The sequence below is a fragment of the Pan paniscus genome, chromosome X (genome assembly GCF_029289425.2).
Source record: "Pan paniscus chromosome X, NHGRI_mPanPan1-v2.0_pri, whole genome shotgun sequence".
NCBI lineage: Eukaryota > Metazoa > Chordata > Mammalia > Primates > Hominidae > Pan > Pan paniscus.
This window is the reverse complement of record NC_073272.2, coordinates 74,256,751-74,275,334: the sequence shown is the minus strand read 5'-3', so window position 1 is coordinate 74,275,334 and position 18,584 is coordinate 74,256,751. Positions and strand designations below refer to the sequence as shown.

Below are 18,584 nucleotides of genomic sequence, written 5' to 3'. Positions count from 1 at the left end.
GAAATATTCAAATGCTTTTAAACCTATAAATCTTGTTTGTATTTTTCTTATGGCTACAATAAATAGTCCTGTATTTTAAAACAACCTCAAATGTTATCAAAGGCACAGTATGTAGACTAATAAAAATTTGACAGAAATGTAGCTTGAACTAATGTGACTGTTCGTTAAACACTGTTTCCTTACCTAGTTTGATTACATTAGTATTTTGGCAGAGGACTGAAAAAACGTCTTCTGACCATCCCACAGTGGTATGCTTGGCTCTGTATATGATAAAATACTGAAAATAGACTTCCTCCAGATTCCCTTTAAAAATCAAATAATTCTCTAAATTTCTCTAGTGTAGCTTGCTCTTTTCAAATGGAATTAGAATTTTCTTGCCTTATAAATTTATGCAGTATAGTTTGTAAAAATCTGTAATTATGAAATGTGTTCCGAATTTTTAAGTTATTTAATGCAGAGTTTCAGAGCACTTATATGATTGTCCTCATTTTAGTAGTTCCTTTTTCTCCCTCTCCCCCTCCTTTGTTTTGAACAGGAGGAGACTCTTCAGATGATGTGTCTAATGGTGACTCTATAATAGACTGGCTTAACTCTGTCAGACAAACTGGAAATACAACAAGAAGTGGGCAAAGAGGAAACCAATCTTGGAGAGCAGTGAGTCGGACTAATCCAAACAGTGGTGATTTCAGATTCAGTTTAGAGATAAATGTTAACCGTAATAATGGGAGCCAAAATTCAGAGAATGAAAATGAGCCATCTGCAAGACGTTCTAGTGGAGAAAACGTGGAAAACAACAGCCAAAGGCAAGTGGAAAACCCACGATCTGAATCAACATCTGCAAGGCCATCTAGATCAGAACGAAATTCAACTGAAGCGTTAACAGAGGTCCCACCTACCAGAGGTCAGAGGAGGGCAAGAAGCAGGAGCCCAGACCATCGGAGAACCAGAGCAAGAGCTGAAAGAAGTAGGTCACCTCTGCATCCAATGAGTGAAATTCCACGAAGATCTCATCATAGTATCTCATCTCAGACTTTTGAACATCCTTTGGTAAATGAGACGGAGGGAAGTTCTAGAACCCGGCACCACGTGACATTGAGGCAGCAAATATCTGGGCCTGAGTTGCTAAGTAGAGGTCTTTTTGCAGCTTCTGGAACAAGAAGTGCTTCTCAAGGAGCAGGTTCTTCAGACACAGCTGCCAGTGGTGAATCAACAGGATCAGGACAGAGACCTCCAACCATAGTCCTTGATCTTCAAGTAAGAAGAGTTCGTCCTGGAGAATATCGGCAGAGAGATAGCATAGCCAGCAGAACTCGGTCTAGGTCTCAGACACCAAACAACACTGTCACCTATGAAAGTGAACGAGGAGGTTTTAGGCGTACATTTTCACGTTCTGAGCGTGCAGGTGTGAGAACCTATGTCAGTACCATCAGAATTCCCATTCGTAGAATCTTAAATACTGGTTTAAGTGAGACTACATCTGTTGCAATTCAGACCATGTTAAGGCAGATAATGACAGGTTTTGGTGAGTTAAGCTATTTTATGTACAGTGATAGCGACTCAGAGCCTACTGGCTCAGTCTCAAATCGAAATATGGAAAGGGCAGAGTCACGGAGTGGAAGAGGAGGTTCTGGTGGTGGTAGTAGTTCTGGTTCCAGTTCGAGTTCCAGTTCAAGTTCCAGTTCCAGTTCAAGTTCCAGTTCCAGTCCTAGTTCCAGTTCCGGTGGTGAAAGTTCAGAAACTAGCTCAGATTTATTTGAAGGCAGTAATGAAGGAAGCTCATCATCAGGCTCATCAGGTGCCAGGCGAGAGGGTCGACATAGGGCCCCAGTCACATTTGATGAAAGTGGCTCTTTGCCCTTCCTTAGCCTGGCTCAGTTTTTCCTCTTAAATGAGGATGATGATGACCAACCTAGAGGACTCACCAAAGAACAGATTGACAACTTGGCAATGAGAAGTTTTGGTGAAAATGATGCATTAAAAACCTGTAGTGTTTGCATTACAGAATATACAGAAGGCAACAAACTTCGTAAACTACCTTGTTCCCATGAGTACCATGTCCACTGCATCGATCGCTGGTTATCTGAGAATTCTACCTGTCCTATTTGTCGCAGAGCAGTCTTAGCTTCTGGTAACAGAGAAAGTGTTGTGTAATTAAGATCTGAACTCTCAGCTATGTAGCTGATATAGTGATGGGCAAACAGGAATCACTTGCTTTTATGTCCACTTTTTGAGTGGTACTTAAGTGTAAAGTAACAACCTGAATTGAGTCATTGCTTTCTGAAGGAATCATTGTCCTTTCTCCAGTTTTTGTTCCAGAATAAAAGGAAATATTTTAAAAGCCACGTTATAGGACCTAAAAATCTGATTTCCGTACCAGTTAAATTGGTAGCATCACTGTTACTGATAATTTATCATATACACTTGTCAATTTTTCCTTTGTTATCTTAAAAGATCTGCCTTAGCAATGGCTCCTTTTTCATGTTGATCTTTAAATTTTCCCACACCATAAGAGAGGAGCGAAGGAAATTACCAGTTTAGACTAAGTTACAGTATGTGTTTCATAAGTGATTAAAGCTATATCATTCCCAGTTATTAGTTAACACAAATTCAGCCACATTCTGAGTATTGTTTGTTCACCTTTCAGACTTGGTGATACTGGACATGTCAGTGTAAATAACACTAAGGTTAGGATCTTCTAAGTGTATAACTGTCTCCTAAGCCCATCACTGTGGCACACTGTAGAGTGAGCTTATAGTTTAATTGAGATATTTATCTTGTGGAAATATTAAAAAGCCTATGCTTGTGTAAGTGAAAAAAAATCACATTCATTTGTTTAAAAATGTAAAGCTATTTTGTAGAGGCTCAGTACTTTTCCAATGCACTGTTGTATGAATGCATTAAAAATTGTAAAGTACCATGCTTAGAACTGAGAAAACTGCTTTTTGTGAGCCAACATAGTAACAAACACACCAAACAAAGTACAAAGCTGCTTTTGTAAGTGTGTAGATGTCAAGAGCAGAACATATCTATAATATTTAATGTGTGAACAGCTACTGTGACATGCAAAGGAAAGGACAGTGCAGAATTAAACCGTGTTGAAGACCAGTGGAAATTGTATAATTTAACTTGGATTTAGGCAGGAAGTGAAATATGGGAGGAGTAAAGAAAACTCTGAAGAATTTAAAGTTTTCCTGAAGACAGTAATAATGCAGACACAAACTGGTTTCATATGGTGAGAGCAGCCGCAGCAGCAGCTTGACCTGGTATTCTACCTGAGTAGATGAAGCAGAAGATCAGCAAGTTTGGCAGAGTTTTGGTTTAAGAAAAACAAACCACTACTACCTAGCACAAGTTAAATTGATGTTTTTACAAGTCTGCTCCTCAAAAATGAAAAAATGGAGGAAAGAGACTATAAAACCACTTTTAGCATATGAATTGCAGTTGGTACACGTGTGTGTTAATAGGAAAGTCTCGAATTTGTGTTGTTTTTGAGATTTGTCATTTAAGGTACCAGTGCACACTTGATAATATTTCATTACTATCTCTAACACAGACCTAACATCTCAAATTTAAAGACCAGTTGAAGATTAAGGGATTTTTATCCTTTGTTGAAAGTCATGTTGGGTTATTTGAAATTCAGATTTTAATTGTGCTGCCCATATATGAAAATGAGACTGCTGACTCGCTATCTATGGACATGCACTTTATGTTGGTTTCTTAGTAGTAAGAGTAACTTCATGATAACCCCAGTCCTCTTGCCTAATTTCTTTTTTGAGACTAGCTGGGGTTAGGATTAGAATGACTATGGAGCAGATATTTGTTCTTCTGGGAAAAGCTTTAACAGGCCAAAATAGGGATTGAACTTGTCCTTGGCCTTTATCAAAGCAAGCTAGCTACCCAGACATAGTCAAATACTCTACAAAATAAACAAGTCTGCTTTAGGAATTGTCTGGGTACCTTCACTGTTACCAACTTAGCTGTAAAGATTATTTCAAAGCTCACTCTTTCATGATTTCTTCTGGCTTTCAATCCTATGTAAGTATCAAGGAAATTAACTTGTAAATATGGTAGTTGTTTACTAAGGATATGTACTGCTCTTGCAAGGAAATAATGTCCAAACAAAGCTTCACTTATTTTTTTTAATATAAGCAGATTTCACTGTTTATGGCGCTTATGTAATACATTTTATCTTTTTAAAAATTTGTCCGTGTAAAAGTCAGGATTCCTTTATATTTGTGAGCCTCCTTTTCTCCTTTCCTAAGGATGTAATCTACAGTTTTCAGATCTGCAGGGTAGTCTTGATTGGCTAAAAACAAATCAATTTTCTTCTTGGCATAAAGTGTTTCATTATTATAGGGGTGTTCATTTTAAATAGTTTAAAAACAATTGCAGCACATTCTAAGCATAAGAGAAAGTTATTGACAACAGGTACCTTCCTAATCTCCCAAGACGTACTTACTCATTTGTGAAGTATTAAAGTAAGAGTTAACTCAAGCAGAATGCTGGCTATGAATGTAGATATTGAAGCTATTCATAAACACTGGAAATAGAATTTTAAGCTTTTAGCCTTCAGTGGAATGCACATATTGGACATGTGCATGTGAACACCTTTTTCAGTAGCACTCACGGATTTCCATTCGATGGTATAGAATGAATACAAGTGTTTTAGTGGAATTTGCTACTTAATTTTTAATCTTGCGATGTCCGTGATTATTACATGCTTACTAGTGTTGTGGACATTGAAGACAAGGTCATTCGTAGGTGTCAGATTACAATGGAGAACAAAAATCGTTTTCCCCCCACCCACATCCAAACACCATTCTCGAGGGAGCATTTCTTGCAAAACACCTTACATTTCATTTTCTATCTTTGCACTTTTTCTTAAGTACAGAAAAGTTGTCTTTAAGACCTAGTTTGAACTTCATGCAGTAAGAGGAACAAGGATAAACAATGTTGGGAGTTCACATTGTTCAGAGCATAAGGAAAAGTACCAAAACCCAAATTTTCTTGAATATTTCAGATGTTTTTAAAAACTCACTTTCTAGTCTGAAACATTTGAATTGTTTTAACTCTGAGCAGCTGACAAAGTTGAGGTTTTTTTGTTTTGTTTTGTTTTTTGAGACAGAGTCTTACTTGGTCGCCCAGGATGAAGTGCAATGGAGCGATCTCGGCTCACTGCAACCTCTGCCTCCTGGTTTCAAGCAATTCTCCTGCCTCAGCCTCTCGAGTAGCTGGGATTACAGGCGCATGCCACCACACCTGGCTAGTTTTTATATTTTTAGTAGAGATGGGGACTTCACCGTGTTGGCCAGGCTGGTCTTGAACTCCTGACCTCAAGTGATGTGCCTGCCTCGGCCTCCGAAAATGCTGGGATTACAGGCGTGAGCCACCATGTCCGGCCAAAGTTGAGGTTTATTAGTACTATTAGAAACAAAATTGAGCAAGTTAAGTTAAAAGTTTGCAGACTTTGTATCAACACTATAGAAGATGAGCCACCTTGTTAATTTGGAATATTTGCTCTGAAAAGAACATGTTAGTTACACCTTAATGGTGTTAATGGAGGTGGGGATTGAGAAAAGTGTTCACATTAGTGTTGGAATGTAGGTAATTGTACAGTTTATAAGAAGACCTTTAGCACCAGGAAATAAAATATGTGTGTGTACACACACAGTTTTTAAAAACGATTGGAATTCCTCCAAACCTTAAGATTAGGAAACTGATTGGCTGTGTTGCCTCAAGTAATGTGTCCCCCCCCCATAACATGTCTTTTCTGTGCCAAGTATCCTCTCCTAGTGTCAGTGTCTCAAATTATATTTATGAAGGGTTATCACATAATATGCTTTGTATTTAACTACCTGCTTCCCAGGCGTCCATGACATGAAATGGGTGAAGCATCAGCCATGACTTTCAGTCAGTTCCCAAAATACCCAAATGATAGGGAGGTAAAGATTGCAAAATTCCTCTTAAAAGGCCATTTTTACAGCTTGCTAAAATACAGTGGCACCTTGTGGTTGTTAATATTTTTTCTTTTAAAGATGGAGAATGTTTTTATTCTTCCCCTTTTCTCCTTTGTTCTTTTGCGAACAAAAAAATTTATAATCTGCCTTATTTGATTTTTTTTTTAAGTTTTACCTTACAGGCTTCCCTGTCACATGTTTTACCATATTAAGTACATAGAAGCCATGTTTGCAGGGCACTTTTATTCTCCTAGTCTTATAAGACTATGCTGATTGTTACTTTCTGAAGTATTCTGTACCTTAGTATGCAAGATTGTTAAGGCACATGTTAAAGTGTCAGGTGTGTTTTTTTCCCTTTAATTCTTCAGTATGTTTATATTCAATAACAGTATTGTAATTCATTGAGTTAACTAGTAAATTGTGTGCTTTTGAAAAAACATGAAAAATGTAAATTGACAGCTTACTTCATTTGGAAAAAAGTAAAAGATCCGAGGAACTAGTATGTCACTTATTTATTTTTATTTTATTTTATTTTTTACTTTTTGAGACAGGGTCTTGCTCTGTCACCCAGGCTGGAGTGCAGTGGCATGGTCACAGCTCACTGCAGCCTTGACTTCCTGGGCTCAGGTGATTCTCCCACCTCAGCCTTCCAAGTAGCTGGGACTACAGGCATGCACCACATTGCCTGGCTAATTTTTTGTGGAGATGGGGTTTCGCCATGTTGTCCAGGCTGTTCTTGAACTCCTGGGCTCAGGCAATTTGCCTGCCTCATTCTCCCAAAGTGCTGGGATTATAGGTGTGAGCCACTGCACCCAGCCTTACTTATTTTTAAATCAGATTTTTTAATCAACTAAAACAGCTATGAGTTAAGTACCTGCCCTGCAAAAATTTTTAGAAAAAGTTTTAGGATTATGAAATTAAGAATTATTTTCCTTAACTGGAACAGTTCTAAAATTTATCTGATACTTCTCTAACAAGTGAGTGATCTCATTTAACCCCAGTTTGTATCTTAAAGGCTGCAGCATAGAATTGAGCTGTGTAACAGTGTTAGAACTGTCAAGTGATAATCACAGAACAGTTTGTATCGGTTTTATAATTCTTATGTCTTGATCAGATCTGAAGGAAATAGGCATACCCTCCAACATTCTAAAAATTATTTATTTTTATTAGGATTTGTTTATTAAAGTTCCACGAGCTGCTTTATGGTCAGTTGGGCTGAGTAGTAGATATCTTGAAGACATGCAGTGAAAGTGAACCCTGTCATATCATGGTGCCTCTTTCAAGGTTCCTCTGTAAGTTGCTCATCTTGCAGAATTATTTCAATACCAAGGTATGGTTGAACCAGCTGTCCAGCCTTAACTCTATTTAGTGCCCCATTACTAATGTTCTTTTAACTGGTTTGTATGTGTTTTAACTGTCCAGTGTTTGGATTTTACCTCTTGATAGCTCCATTTGTCCCTGGTGCTGCTTTTAAGGATGTAGGGCCATGTGATCAGGTATCAAGTTGAGTAGGTACGCAGTTGGCCTGGTGATGTATCTGTGCCTGTTTTATCTTCTCCCAGGAAGAGCTGCTTTGGTATAGTTGTTTACTTGGATTCATACAAAGAACAGGGCAGCAATCTTGGAAAGCTTTCTGAAGCTTATAAGAACCTGAAGGGGTTTGGAGGGGGAACAGTAACAAAGGCTGCCTTTATGTCTTTGGTCACAAAGCACATAGATGTATGTTCTGTAAAGACTAAAGTGATTGTTATACCAGGGCTTCCTGACCTTCGGGAGAGACTCAAAAAAGCAGAGAGGAGCACAAAGTGAAGTTAATTTGGTTGGCTTGCTTTATCTGGTTTCTCATTTTCTTTCAATTTAAACCTGAACATAACACCCTTCTCCGATATCTATCCAGCAGACTCCTGGTTGGGAAGCCCTGTATTAAATTTTGAGAATGTACACAGTTTTCTTTTGTACAGTGCTTTACACCTGCTAAAAGTTAACTTGTTTAAAGCAAAACAAGACCTTGAAAGGTCAATCATATTAAAGCTGGTTTGATTATTAATAGTTATCTTTTAGGAAGAAGCTTTTTTCCCTATGTAAGATGTCATACTGCAGATTTAAAATATAGACTATCAATAAAATGCATGAAGTGATCATTTGTGCTTGATCATCTCTCCTTGGGTTTTTCTTTAAAAAGGGGAATCTGCTATAAAGGTTCTGTTGCTTCAAACCAATGTCAAATAGACTTGATTTTTAGAGTCAAATGGAATTACAGTGCAACCTTGATTTTTATTCCCCTCACTGCTATGAGTGTGGGCAGGTACTGGTTTATATGTTATAACTTCCGTTTTATCTGTGTTGTGTAGTTGAATGGCTTAATCGTTGAGTGGTAAAATAAAAGATTATATTCCAATACAAGAATCCTGGAAAGATTTATGTGAATGACGTTTTAAGTAGGCGCATCTTTGCTGTTTCTTGTATTCTTGCCATTGCTCTGACCACTCCCTTGCTTGCCCTGTATATATACAAAAACTTGTAGGTGTGCACGTGTGCTTGTACTTCTGTCTTCCATTTCTATCTTAATCTCTTAAACATATTGCTTAAGCCACTAAGATGTCCTTGTTTCAAGTAAATCGTCACATTGTGACACCTGGTGTATTGTATTATAGTTTCATTTCCTCTGGTGCCTGCAGAGCTATCTGTCATTGGCATCATAACTCGGTTTCTCAGGATAGTTTTGATGTAGTCAGCTCTTCAACTCATGACCTTCCCAAGGTTTTAAGTTTAGTGTCATTCATGATTTTATTATTTGAAACTCAGTACCACCATCAAAAAGTTAGTGCTCTAGACAATGAAGCCAAAGCACAGGCATCTTAGGTCAGTGAAAAGGATCCAGACGTAAATTAGCCAGGTGTGGTGGTACACAGCTGTGGTCCCAGCTACTTGGGAGGCTGAGGTGGTAGAATCACTTGAGCCCGGGAGGTCAAGGCTGCAGTGAGCCGTGATCATGCTGATGCACTCCAGCCTGGGTTACAGAGCAAAACCTTGTCTCAAAAAAACCCCCAGATACCTAGAAGAAAGGATTCGATAAGTCTGGGTGGATTATAAACTGAACTCTTAATGGTCATTTTAAAAAATAAGAAAGCAAGGGTCCAGTTTATTTGAGGTCTTTGAATTTAGACAAGATTTAACTATAAGGCCTTGCATAGATTACTAACTATATTTAAATTAGCTAAACTTTTCTGGTTGCTGTCAGGCATTGTATTAAGTATTCTATATAAATTATTTAATCATCACAGTGACTGTGAGGTGAAAGTATACCACCCATTTTATAGGTAATGCAGCTGAGATACAGATGTTTGGTAATTTGCCCAGGTCACATAGTAAGTAGCAGATTATTTGCAATCATCTTTGATGCAGTCATCTTCCTTGTGCTCTTAATCCCACTACTATATGACTTCTAATTTGTTTCTTAGTATTTATCCCAAGCCCTAGACTAGATTGCTTATGAGGTGTGATTTCTTAGGAAAAACATCAGTTTTGGCTGGTTTGCCAAGAAAAAAAAAGGCCAAATTGGTTTTTGTTTATTTTTTTGTTTGTTTGAGACGGATTCTCGCCCTGTCGCCCAGGCTGGAGTGCAATGGTGCGATCTTGGCTCACTGCAACCTCTGCCTCTGGGTTCAAACGATTCTCCTGCCTCAGCCTCCCGAGTAGCTGGGATTACAGGCGCCCGCCACCACGCCCAGCTAATTTTTCTATTTTTAGTAGAGACAGGGTTTCAACATGTTGGCCAGGCTGGTCTTGAACCCCTGATCCCATGATCTACCCGTCTCGGCCTCCCACAGTGGTGGTATTACAGGCGTGAGCCACCACGCCCGGCCGCAAATTGTTTTTTGTTTTTTGGAGGATTAATGGTAATATACTGTAAATTCAGTAAAGCACTGGGCATTACCAGATACACCTTAGCACTATGAATAACATGAACTATCATTTTAGCAGTTTAAGTGTACCTTGTAATCAGCCCTAGGGCAAACGGTATCAAGGTGTTTTATTTCCAGAAGTCTCAAAATAGACTGGAATAAAAATTTGGTGAATTCATCAACACAGACAATGGGTCCACTTCCTGCAGCTACAGCTGCTGCAGCTACTGCTGCTGCAGCTACTCCTGCTGTCCGCACCGTTCCACAGTATAAATATGCTGCGGGAGTTTGCAATCCTCAGCAACATCTTAATGCACAGCCACAAGTTACAGTGCAACAGCCTGCTATTCATGTACAAGGTCAGGAACCTTTGACTGTTTCCATGTTGGCATCTGCCCCTCAAGAGCAAAAGCAAATGTTGGGTGAATGGCTGTTTCCTCTTACTCAAGCCATGCACCCTACTCTTGCCGGTAAAATCACTGGCATGTTGTTGGAGATTGATAATTCAAAACTTCTTCATATGCTCAAGTCTCCAGAGTCACTCCATTCTAAGGCTGTTGAAGCTGTAGCTGTACTACAAGCCCACCAAGCTAAAGAGACTGCCCAGAAAGCAGTTAACAGTGCCACCGGTGTTCCAACTGTTTAAAATTGATCAGGGACCACGAAAAGAAACTTGTGCTTCACCAAAGAAAAATATCTAAACATCGAAAAACTTAAATATGGAAAAAAATTGCAAAATATAAAAGAAGGAAACTGAACCATATGTACCGAGCAAATGCCAGGTCTAGCAAACATAATGCTAGTCCTAGATTAATTGATTGAAAAACAAAAAAACACCAAAAAAATAGTAAAATATAGAAACAAATTAGTGTTTTATAGACCCTGGGAAAAAGAATTTTCAGCAAAGTACAAAAATGTAAAACATTCCTTTCTTTAATTTTGTAATTCTTTACTGTGGAATAGCTCAAAATGTCACTTCTGTTTTAAGTAACAGAATTAATAACTGAGCAAGGAAACGTAATTTGGATTATAAAATTCTTGCTTTAATAAAAATTCCTTTTTAACAGTGAAAACAAAAACAAAAATTGGGGAATTGTTAAATGGTCATCTCAGCCCCTTATTACTTGTGCTCTTGGCCCCAATTATGACAATTTGAAATATGAAATGACTAGAAAGATTCAAATTGCAGCTTTTTAAAAACTATGCCCTGCCGGGTGCAGTGGCTCACATCTGTAATCCCATCACTTTGGGAGGCCGAGGCAGGCAGACCACGAGGTCAAGAGATCGAGACCATCCTGGCCAGCATGGTGAAACCCCGCCTCTACTAAAAATACAAAAATTAGCCGGATGTGGTGGCATGCGCCTGTAGTCCCAGCTACTCGGGAGGCTGAAGCAGGAAAATCGCTTGAACCTGGGAGGCGGAGGTTGCAGTGAGCCGAGATAGCGCCACTGCACTCCAGCCTGGTGACAGAGTGAGACTCCGTCTCAAACAAAAAATACATATATATGTGTGTGTATATATATATGTATACGTGTGTGTGTATACACGTCTGTATATATACGTGTGTGTATATGTATATATATGCCAACCAGCTTATTGGTATGCAAGAAAATGCACTTTAAGTTGCCTTGGGCAGCCATCAGCATTCCAAGAACTTTATTGCTGAGAAGATATTTGGAACTTGTTTAAATAGCTTTTAGAAACAACTTTATGAACCACTGCGAAAAGCAACCCTGTTTGATTTGTTCACACGCGGTAGGGTGTGCCTGTAATCCCAGCTACTTGGGAGGCTGAGGCAGGAGAATCGCTTGAACCCAGGAGGCGGAGGTTGCAATGAGCTGAGATCATGCCACAGCACCCCAGCCTGGGAAACAGAGCAAGACTCTGTCTCAAAAACAAAAAATAGATAAAATAGTACCAAAACCTTAAGAAATGTACATACTGTAATTATCCATCTCCATTCAAATACGTTGTAACTGCTAGATCTAGTAGGTATTTGAGGAGTAAAAGTTCATGGGTGAATAAGGGCTCATCTGAATCTCATTTGTTTCCTCAGGAGATAAATGTGTATTCTGCTCCTACTATTAATACGTCCTTGGCATTCTGCTGGTCTGTGGTTTCTCTTCCCTGTGTCTTAGGTAGGGTGGGGACCTGAAGTCTAAAATATCGCTGAGTTTCTCAGTGGACAGTGTTGGTGACTGTGGTGTACCTACTTTTTAAAATTCACAATTTGTCTTCTGTATGCACCAAATGCTCTAGAATAGCACTGTCCAGTAGAAATATAATGCATCACCACATATAATGTTAAATTTTCTAGCGGCCACATTACAAAAGGTAATGTGTAAAGATACTGATTTTAATAATGTTTTCATTTAACCCAGTAAATATTTAAACATGTAATCAATATAAAAATTATTAGTGGGATATTTACATTTTTTTCATACTGAGTTTTCAAATTCTGGTGAGTATTTTACACCTATAATACATTTCAATTTGGACAAGGCACATTCCAAATGCTTAATAACCACAAGTGGCTAGTGACTACCATATTGAACAGTGCAGCTCTAGAACAATATGGAGGAATGTGATTAGGTAGGATGCAAATGGGGTTGACTTTTAAAAGTTCGCTTATGAATGTGCATAGGCACAACTTATCTGCTCAACTACACCACGCCAGAACTAAAGCCTCATTCTTTTAATTGTGCATCAAAGCTGTCCAAGCTTACAAAACTACCACCTTTCTCCTTCCCTTAAAAAAAAATTATATTTTTTTGAGACAGAGTCTCACTCTTGCCCAGGCTGGCATGCAATGGTGTGATCTTGGCTCACTGCAACCTCCACCTCCTGGATTCAAGCAATCCTCCTGCTTCAGCCTCCCTAGTAGCTGGGACTACAGGCGTGTGCCACCACACTGGGCTAATTTTTGTATTTTTAGTAGAGACAGGATGTCACCATATTGGCCAGGCTGGACTCGGATTCCTGACCTCACGTAATCAACCCACCTTGGCTTCCTAAAGTTCTGGGATTACAGGCGTGAGCCACTGTGCCGGGTCCCCTTCCCTTTTGCGGTTAAAAGAATACACTGCCAGCCTGGCGTGGTGGCTCATGCCTGTAATCCCAGTACTTTGGGAGGCCGAGGCGGGTAGATCGTCTGAGGTCAGGAGTTTGAGACCAGCCTGGCCAGCATGGTGAAAATTCGTCTCTACTAAAGATACAAAAAAAAAAAAAAAAAAAAATTAGCCGGGTGTGGTGGCGTGCACCTGTAATCCCAACTACTCGGGAAGCTGAGGCAGGAGAATTGCTTGAACCTGGGAGGCGGAGGGTACAGCAAGCGGAGACTGTGCCACTGTCCTCAAGCCTGGGCAACAGAGTGAGACTCCATCTCAAAAAAATAAATACATACATACATACATACACTCCCTACCAAAGTTTGAAATCTATTAAGAATTAGCAAAAGCGAAAGAACTTGGCTGGCTGAGGATCCTGTGATTAGAAGTTAGGAAAGCCCACCTCAACTGCAGCGTTATATAGCAGCCGATAAATAGCAGTTATATTTATTTATTGCAGGAATGAGCACCCAAACTTTTACATAGAGCTTCTCTTACTTCAGTTCATAATATATGTTAAAATAATACAAATAAATAACTTTCAAGCAGTTCATCTGAAATAGCTGTATTTGAATATTCCTGGCATTTGTTAGGAACAGCTAACCTGGGTTTACCATCTGTTTCCACTTTGTAGTTAAGTATTAAGTGATAGCATATGTTTAAGTGAGTTTTAAGTTAGTTTTCTGGGGTGGAAGGAGAAAAGTTGACAATATGAGAATAAAGGCTACCAGATCAGAACGAAAGCAAGTATTTTCCAACACCAAGTCTCTAATGTCATTTCTGAAAGTGTGTTTTGTTTTGTTTTGTTTGGCAACATGGAGTGAAATATTAACAGTCCTCTGAAGAAAGAGCCTTTGGAGTTGAGGTTTTGGAGAAAGCTGATTCGTTTGACTTGGTTTGTACTTTCTGTGTGAGTGTAACATAACACTTTCTGTGGCCTTTTTATTTAAGAATCTGAAAACCAGCCGGGCATGGTGGCTCATACCTATAATCCCAGCAATTTGGGAGGCCGAAGCAGGAGGGTCACTTGAGGCCAGGAGTTTGAGACCATCCTGGACAACATAGTGAGACCCTATCTCTATGTAAAACAAACAAAATAATCTGAAAACCTACTTGGTAGTAGAGGACAGATGTTGGTTTCTAGCGTGGGTGACTCCAACCTATCTGTAGTACATGAATCCAGCTGCTAACTTGGAAGATGCCAGAGAAGCACATCACTCAGCCTTTCTTTTTTCTTTTTATTTCTTTTTTTAATAATCTTGGGTGTAACCCCATCTAGATTGAAGGCAAGAATTCAGGAAAATTCATTCATTGTTTTGCCTTGGCCCTCCCCTTTCCTGGAAGAAAGAAAATAATGGAACAGTGTCTGTTGGCACGAAGGTACAAGATTGTTCCTAAAACAAGAGACCAACTCAGCAAGCAACTAAGCCCAAATTCTGCCCAATCGCTCTGATGGAAAAGAAACCTTCCCCTAATAATGAAGCTATCTTTTTTTTGCCTTGCTGCAGTAGGCACTGAGAAGTTATCTTCTTCAGCATCTGAATTAATCCCCTTTCCCCACTTTTGGGGACCAGAAGCATCTATATATTTAAACAGGAAAATCAGTCTAATCTGCTAAATAGAAATTACATTCCAAGCTTCATTTTAGTATAGGTGCTGTTTAATAGCCCTTGTATAGACATGGGCCCTGACTGAACCCTTTCTCTGTCTTTTAAAGACAGGTCAAAACCACCTGCAAAGAAAAAAAAGCTGGAGAGGACATTTTGTTCTTTGCTTCTATCCCACCCCAAGGTGTTCCCTTCAGTATTGTTATTGGTATGTTTGATTTTGTTTTGTTTTGTTTTGTTTTTGAGAGAGAGTCTCACTCTGTTGCCCAGGCTGGAGTGCAGTTTTGCGATCTTGGCTCACTGCAACCTCCACCTCTTGGGTTCAAGCGATTCTCATGCCTCAGCCTCCCAAATCGCTGGGATTACAGGCCCACACCACCACATCAGGGTAATTTTTGTATTTTTAGTAGAGACGGGGTTTTGCCATGTTGGCCAGGCTGGTCTCGAACTCCTGACATCAGGTGACCCACCGGCCTCAGCCTCCCAAAGTGCTGGGATTACAGGCATGAGCCACCGCACCTTGCCGGTATGTTTGATTTTGAATACCTTATAGGTTAACTGCCCAGCATATATAAACTAGACCTGGCTTAGGCCTTATTTCCTGTTCAAAAATACCAGCTTATAAACCAAAGCCTAGAAATGAGTGGGCTAGATTCCTGACTCTGACATCTTTGTGGATGACTCAAATATCTACCTATAAGTGTTCCAAAGAGGTACCATGAGACTCACAAGAAAGTATACTGCAATTTATACCACCTACCCTCTCCAGTCACCACCACTCTACTACACACTCTTTGCTCCCACTGAAAGGTTAACATGAACTGCCAGTGTGGCCTTGAAAGGGAGGGGGAGATAGAGAGATGGTTACAGATTGATGAGTAGGTCATATACCAAAATATGTTGAATACTTACTAGCTGCCTGGCCTTTTTACATTTGTCCTCTTAATATGTTATTCATAACAATTTGGGGGCAATTGGATATTTGCATTTTATAACAGAATCAGAGGTTAAGTGACATGCTCCGGGTCCCACTGCCAGTATTGATCATTCAAGAAAATATTTTAGCTGGGCACAGTGGCTCATGCCTGTAATGGCAACACTTTGGGGGGCGAAAGTGGGAAAATTGCTTGAGGCCAGGAGTTCAAGACCATCCTATGCCACATAGTGAGAGCCTGTCTTTACAAAAAAAAATACTAGGAATCTATGTCTCAAGCACTGTTTCAAGTACAAGGGGTACTGTGGTCAACAAGACCAAGACCCCTGCCATCATGGAGGTTACATTCTTTCTTTGTTTTTGTTTGTTTGTTTGTTTTTTGAGGCGGAGTCTCGCTCTGTCGCCCAGGCTGGAGTGCAATGGCGCTATCTCGGCTCACTGCAAGCTCCGCCTCCTGGGTTCACGCCATTCTCCTGCCTCAGCCTCCCGAGTAGCTGGGACTACAGGTGCCCGCCACCACACCTGGCTAATTTTTTGTATTTTTAGTAGAGACGGGGTTTCACTGTGTTAGCCAGGATGGTCTCGATCTCCTGACCTTGTGATCTGCCCACCTGAGCCTCCCAAAGCACTGGGATTACAGGCGTGAGCCACCACGCCTGGCAGAAGGTTACGTTCTAATAGGGATAGGCAGATAATATTTTTGTAAATACAAATTCAGATAGTGCTTTAATGCTGGGAAGAAAAGAAGATGGGGTGATGTGATTGTGACTGAGATGTGATAGGGTGGTTGGAGAAGACCTGAGGAGGTGATCACAAGCTGAGACCTGAATGAACAGATGGAGGCAGAACCTTCCAACTCCAGGGAATGGACTCAGCTCATTATCTGGAAGGAGGAAAAGGGGCAGTGTTGAAGTGGGGAAGCAGTACAAGTTAAGGCAGGGCCAGTTCATAAGGGTTGTATAGTCCAAGGAAGGGAGATAGAATTTCATTCTGAGATGAGAAGCTGTTGGAGAGTCTCAATCGTAGGAGTGAAGTGCTCTTACTTAAATACTACTAAGTGGCAAAATCAGGGCTAGAAGACAGATCTGACTAGGGCCACTGCATGACACCACAGCAGAAGACTTTCCCATACCTATCCTTTCCTTCCCCAGGTGGAAGTGCAGGGAAGCTGAGTACCCAGTACCCTGGAGACAGCTCTGCCTTGCTGTAGGCTTTTGACTTCTCTTTCCAGGTTTCCTTCCTTTCCTAAGAAACTCAGCTTGTGAGATTCATATAAACAGTGATGTGGCTCTTTGTGTTATTTTAGTCTAATCTGGTTTGAATGACCTTTTTTAAAAAAAAAATTAAGACAGGGTCTTGCCCTTTTGCCCAGGCTGCTCTCAAACTCCTGAGCTCAAGCAGTCCTTCCACCTTGGCATCCCAAAGTGCTAGGATTACAGGCATGAGCCACCACAGCCGACCTGAATTACCTTTTTCTGCCATCGCTGAGAAAATTAGCAGCTAGGACCCAATATCACAAATGAGACAAAACAAGCTTCTCCCTGATAACTGGGCCAGCATTGTTGTTTTGTTTCGCTAATAACTGTAGGGATAAGGGTTGCCCAGATAATGAAGAAAAGGGACAGCTGAGTTCTTAATTTTTTAAAGAGCTGATTACACAGATCCTTTTCATTAGATGCCACTTGGTGATTTCTTTACTTGTTAGTGATTTTACTGATGGGTAACCTAAATTCAACAAGTAAATTTAACATATATTTTGGAACAGCTAATATGCCCAGTCACCCAATCCAGCTGCCTAGATCCAGGCACGTCTACATTATAAGTCATCCTGAGACAATTGGTGGCAGAAAAATGGGAGACTGGATTAGCTGTTTCCAGTTATTGTGGGGATATGGGGTCCCAATCTTGGTGTCCAGGTTCTTAGTTCTGGGTTTCAGACATAGGTGCACAAGTTTTGGGGCAGCTGTGGGAGCTAAAGGAAAGACAATGACTAACTACAGCATAGAAGGCCAAGCTACATGGAAATTAGCTCCTTTTCTGCTTGTTTTGATAGCATATATTGTTTCTCTATTCTAGATAATTAGGTCCATCTTACAGTCCTACTTCATCTCTCTTTCATGCCACTAATTGTTGGGGTGAATCTGATGGTGATTTCATAGCCACATTCCCTCTGGATCCCAGCAAAGTCTAAGGATTTTTAGGGCTGCAGGTGAGTGTCCATGGAGCCTGACTCATCTGCAGAGGTGTCTTCTCAGCCTAAACAATAAGTTTTGGGAAGAGGCCCTAGTTCAATCGGTGTGAAAACAGCTACTGGTTTTAACCTGGCCTCTTGAGTTGCTGTGATATGGGCTTTAGTCCTATTTAGGACACTCAGGAAAGTTAACTCCTGGGGGCTTCCCTGCTCAACCCCCCTCAAACTTCCCTCTATCTTTGTTCCTTCAAACAATCTATTCACCTGGAGATCCAACTGAATTATTAGAATGTGTCTGGATAAGGACACATGGCCCCAGGAACTTGTCTAAGAGGCAGTATAAGGGTCCAAGACCTTTACAGAAATGAGCAATAATCTATTCAGCAACTGGTCCACGGAGAGTTGAAATGGGGACCTAAATTTGTAGTGAAAAAGAATAAAGGTTTAAGAGCCAGTCAGGCTTAGATTCATAGTCCTTTTACAAGCTGTATCATTTTAGATAACACACTTACCTTCTCTGAGTCTCAGTTACTCCCAGTTCTGCAAAGTGGGAGTAATGATGCCTACTTTGTTGGGATGCTTAGAGATCACATATGTAAATTTCCTAACACTTTAATGGTAGAGACATTTTATTGAACTATAATTAATAAGGTAGAAAATTAGTACTACCCAGCATGGGAGGAGGTGGCTGGGCCAACCTCCAGTGGCTGTGAGGTCGTGATTTTCAGACATTTTTCAAAGATTTTCAGACATTTTTCAAAGACGAGTGTATAAACTGGGACACCAGCTTCAATAAAGATGAAAACAAGCTGGACACAGTAGCTCACACCTGTAATTCCAGTGCTTCAGAGGAGGCCAAGGAAGAAGGATCACTTGAGGCCA

The 18,584-nt window shown here is 40.2% G+C and overlaps 2 protein-coding genes across 3 annotated transcripts in view; both read left to right on the top strand.

The window, feature by feature from the left end:
- The window catches only part of RLIM (ring finger protein, LIM domain interacting), a 29,348-nt gene extending 20,985 nt beyond the window's left edge, over positions 1-8,363 (top strand). For both annotated transcript variants that reach the window (XM_003824392.6, XM_003824393.6), the window contains one exon: positions 536-8,363. In XM_003824392.6, coding sequence (XP_003824440.1) covers positions 536-2,151 — 1,616 coding nt within the window. In that variant the 3' untranslated portion in view covers positions 2,152-8,363. The remainder of the gene's footprint in view (positions 1-535) is intronic.
- LOC103787086 (polyadenylate-binding protein 1-like) lies at positions 4,718-16,838 on the top strand. The gene is made up of 2 exons (XM_055106205.2): positions 4,718-4,757; positions 9,964-16,838. Exons 1-2 carry the CDS (start codon positions 4,718-4,720, stop codon positions 10,506-10,508), a joined length of 585 nt encoding a protein of 194 aa, XP_054962180.1. The 3' UTR covers positions 10,509-16,838.
- The last annotated feature ends 1,746 nt before the right edge of the window (positions 16,839-18,584 follow it).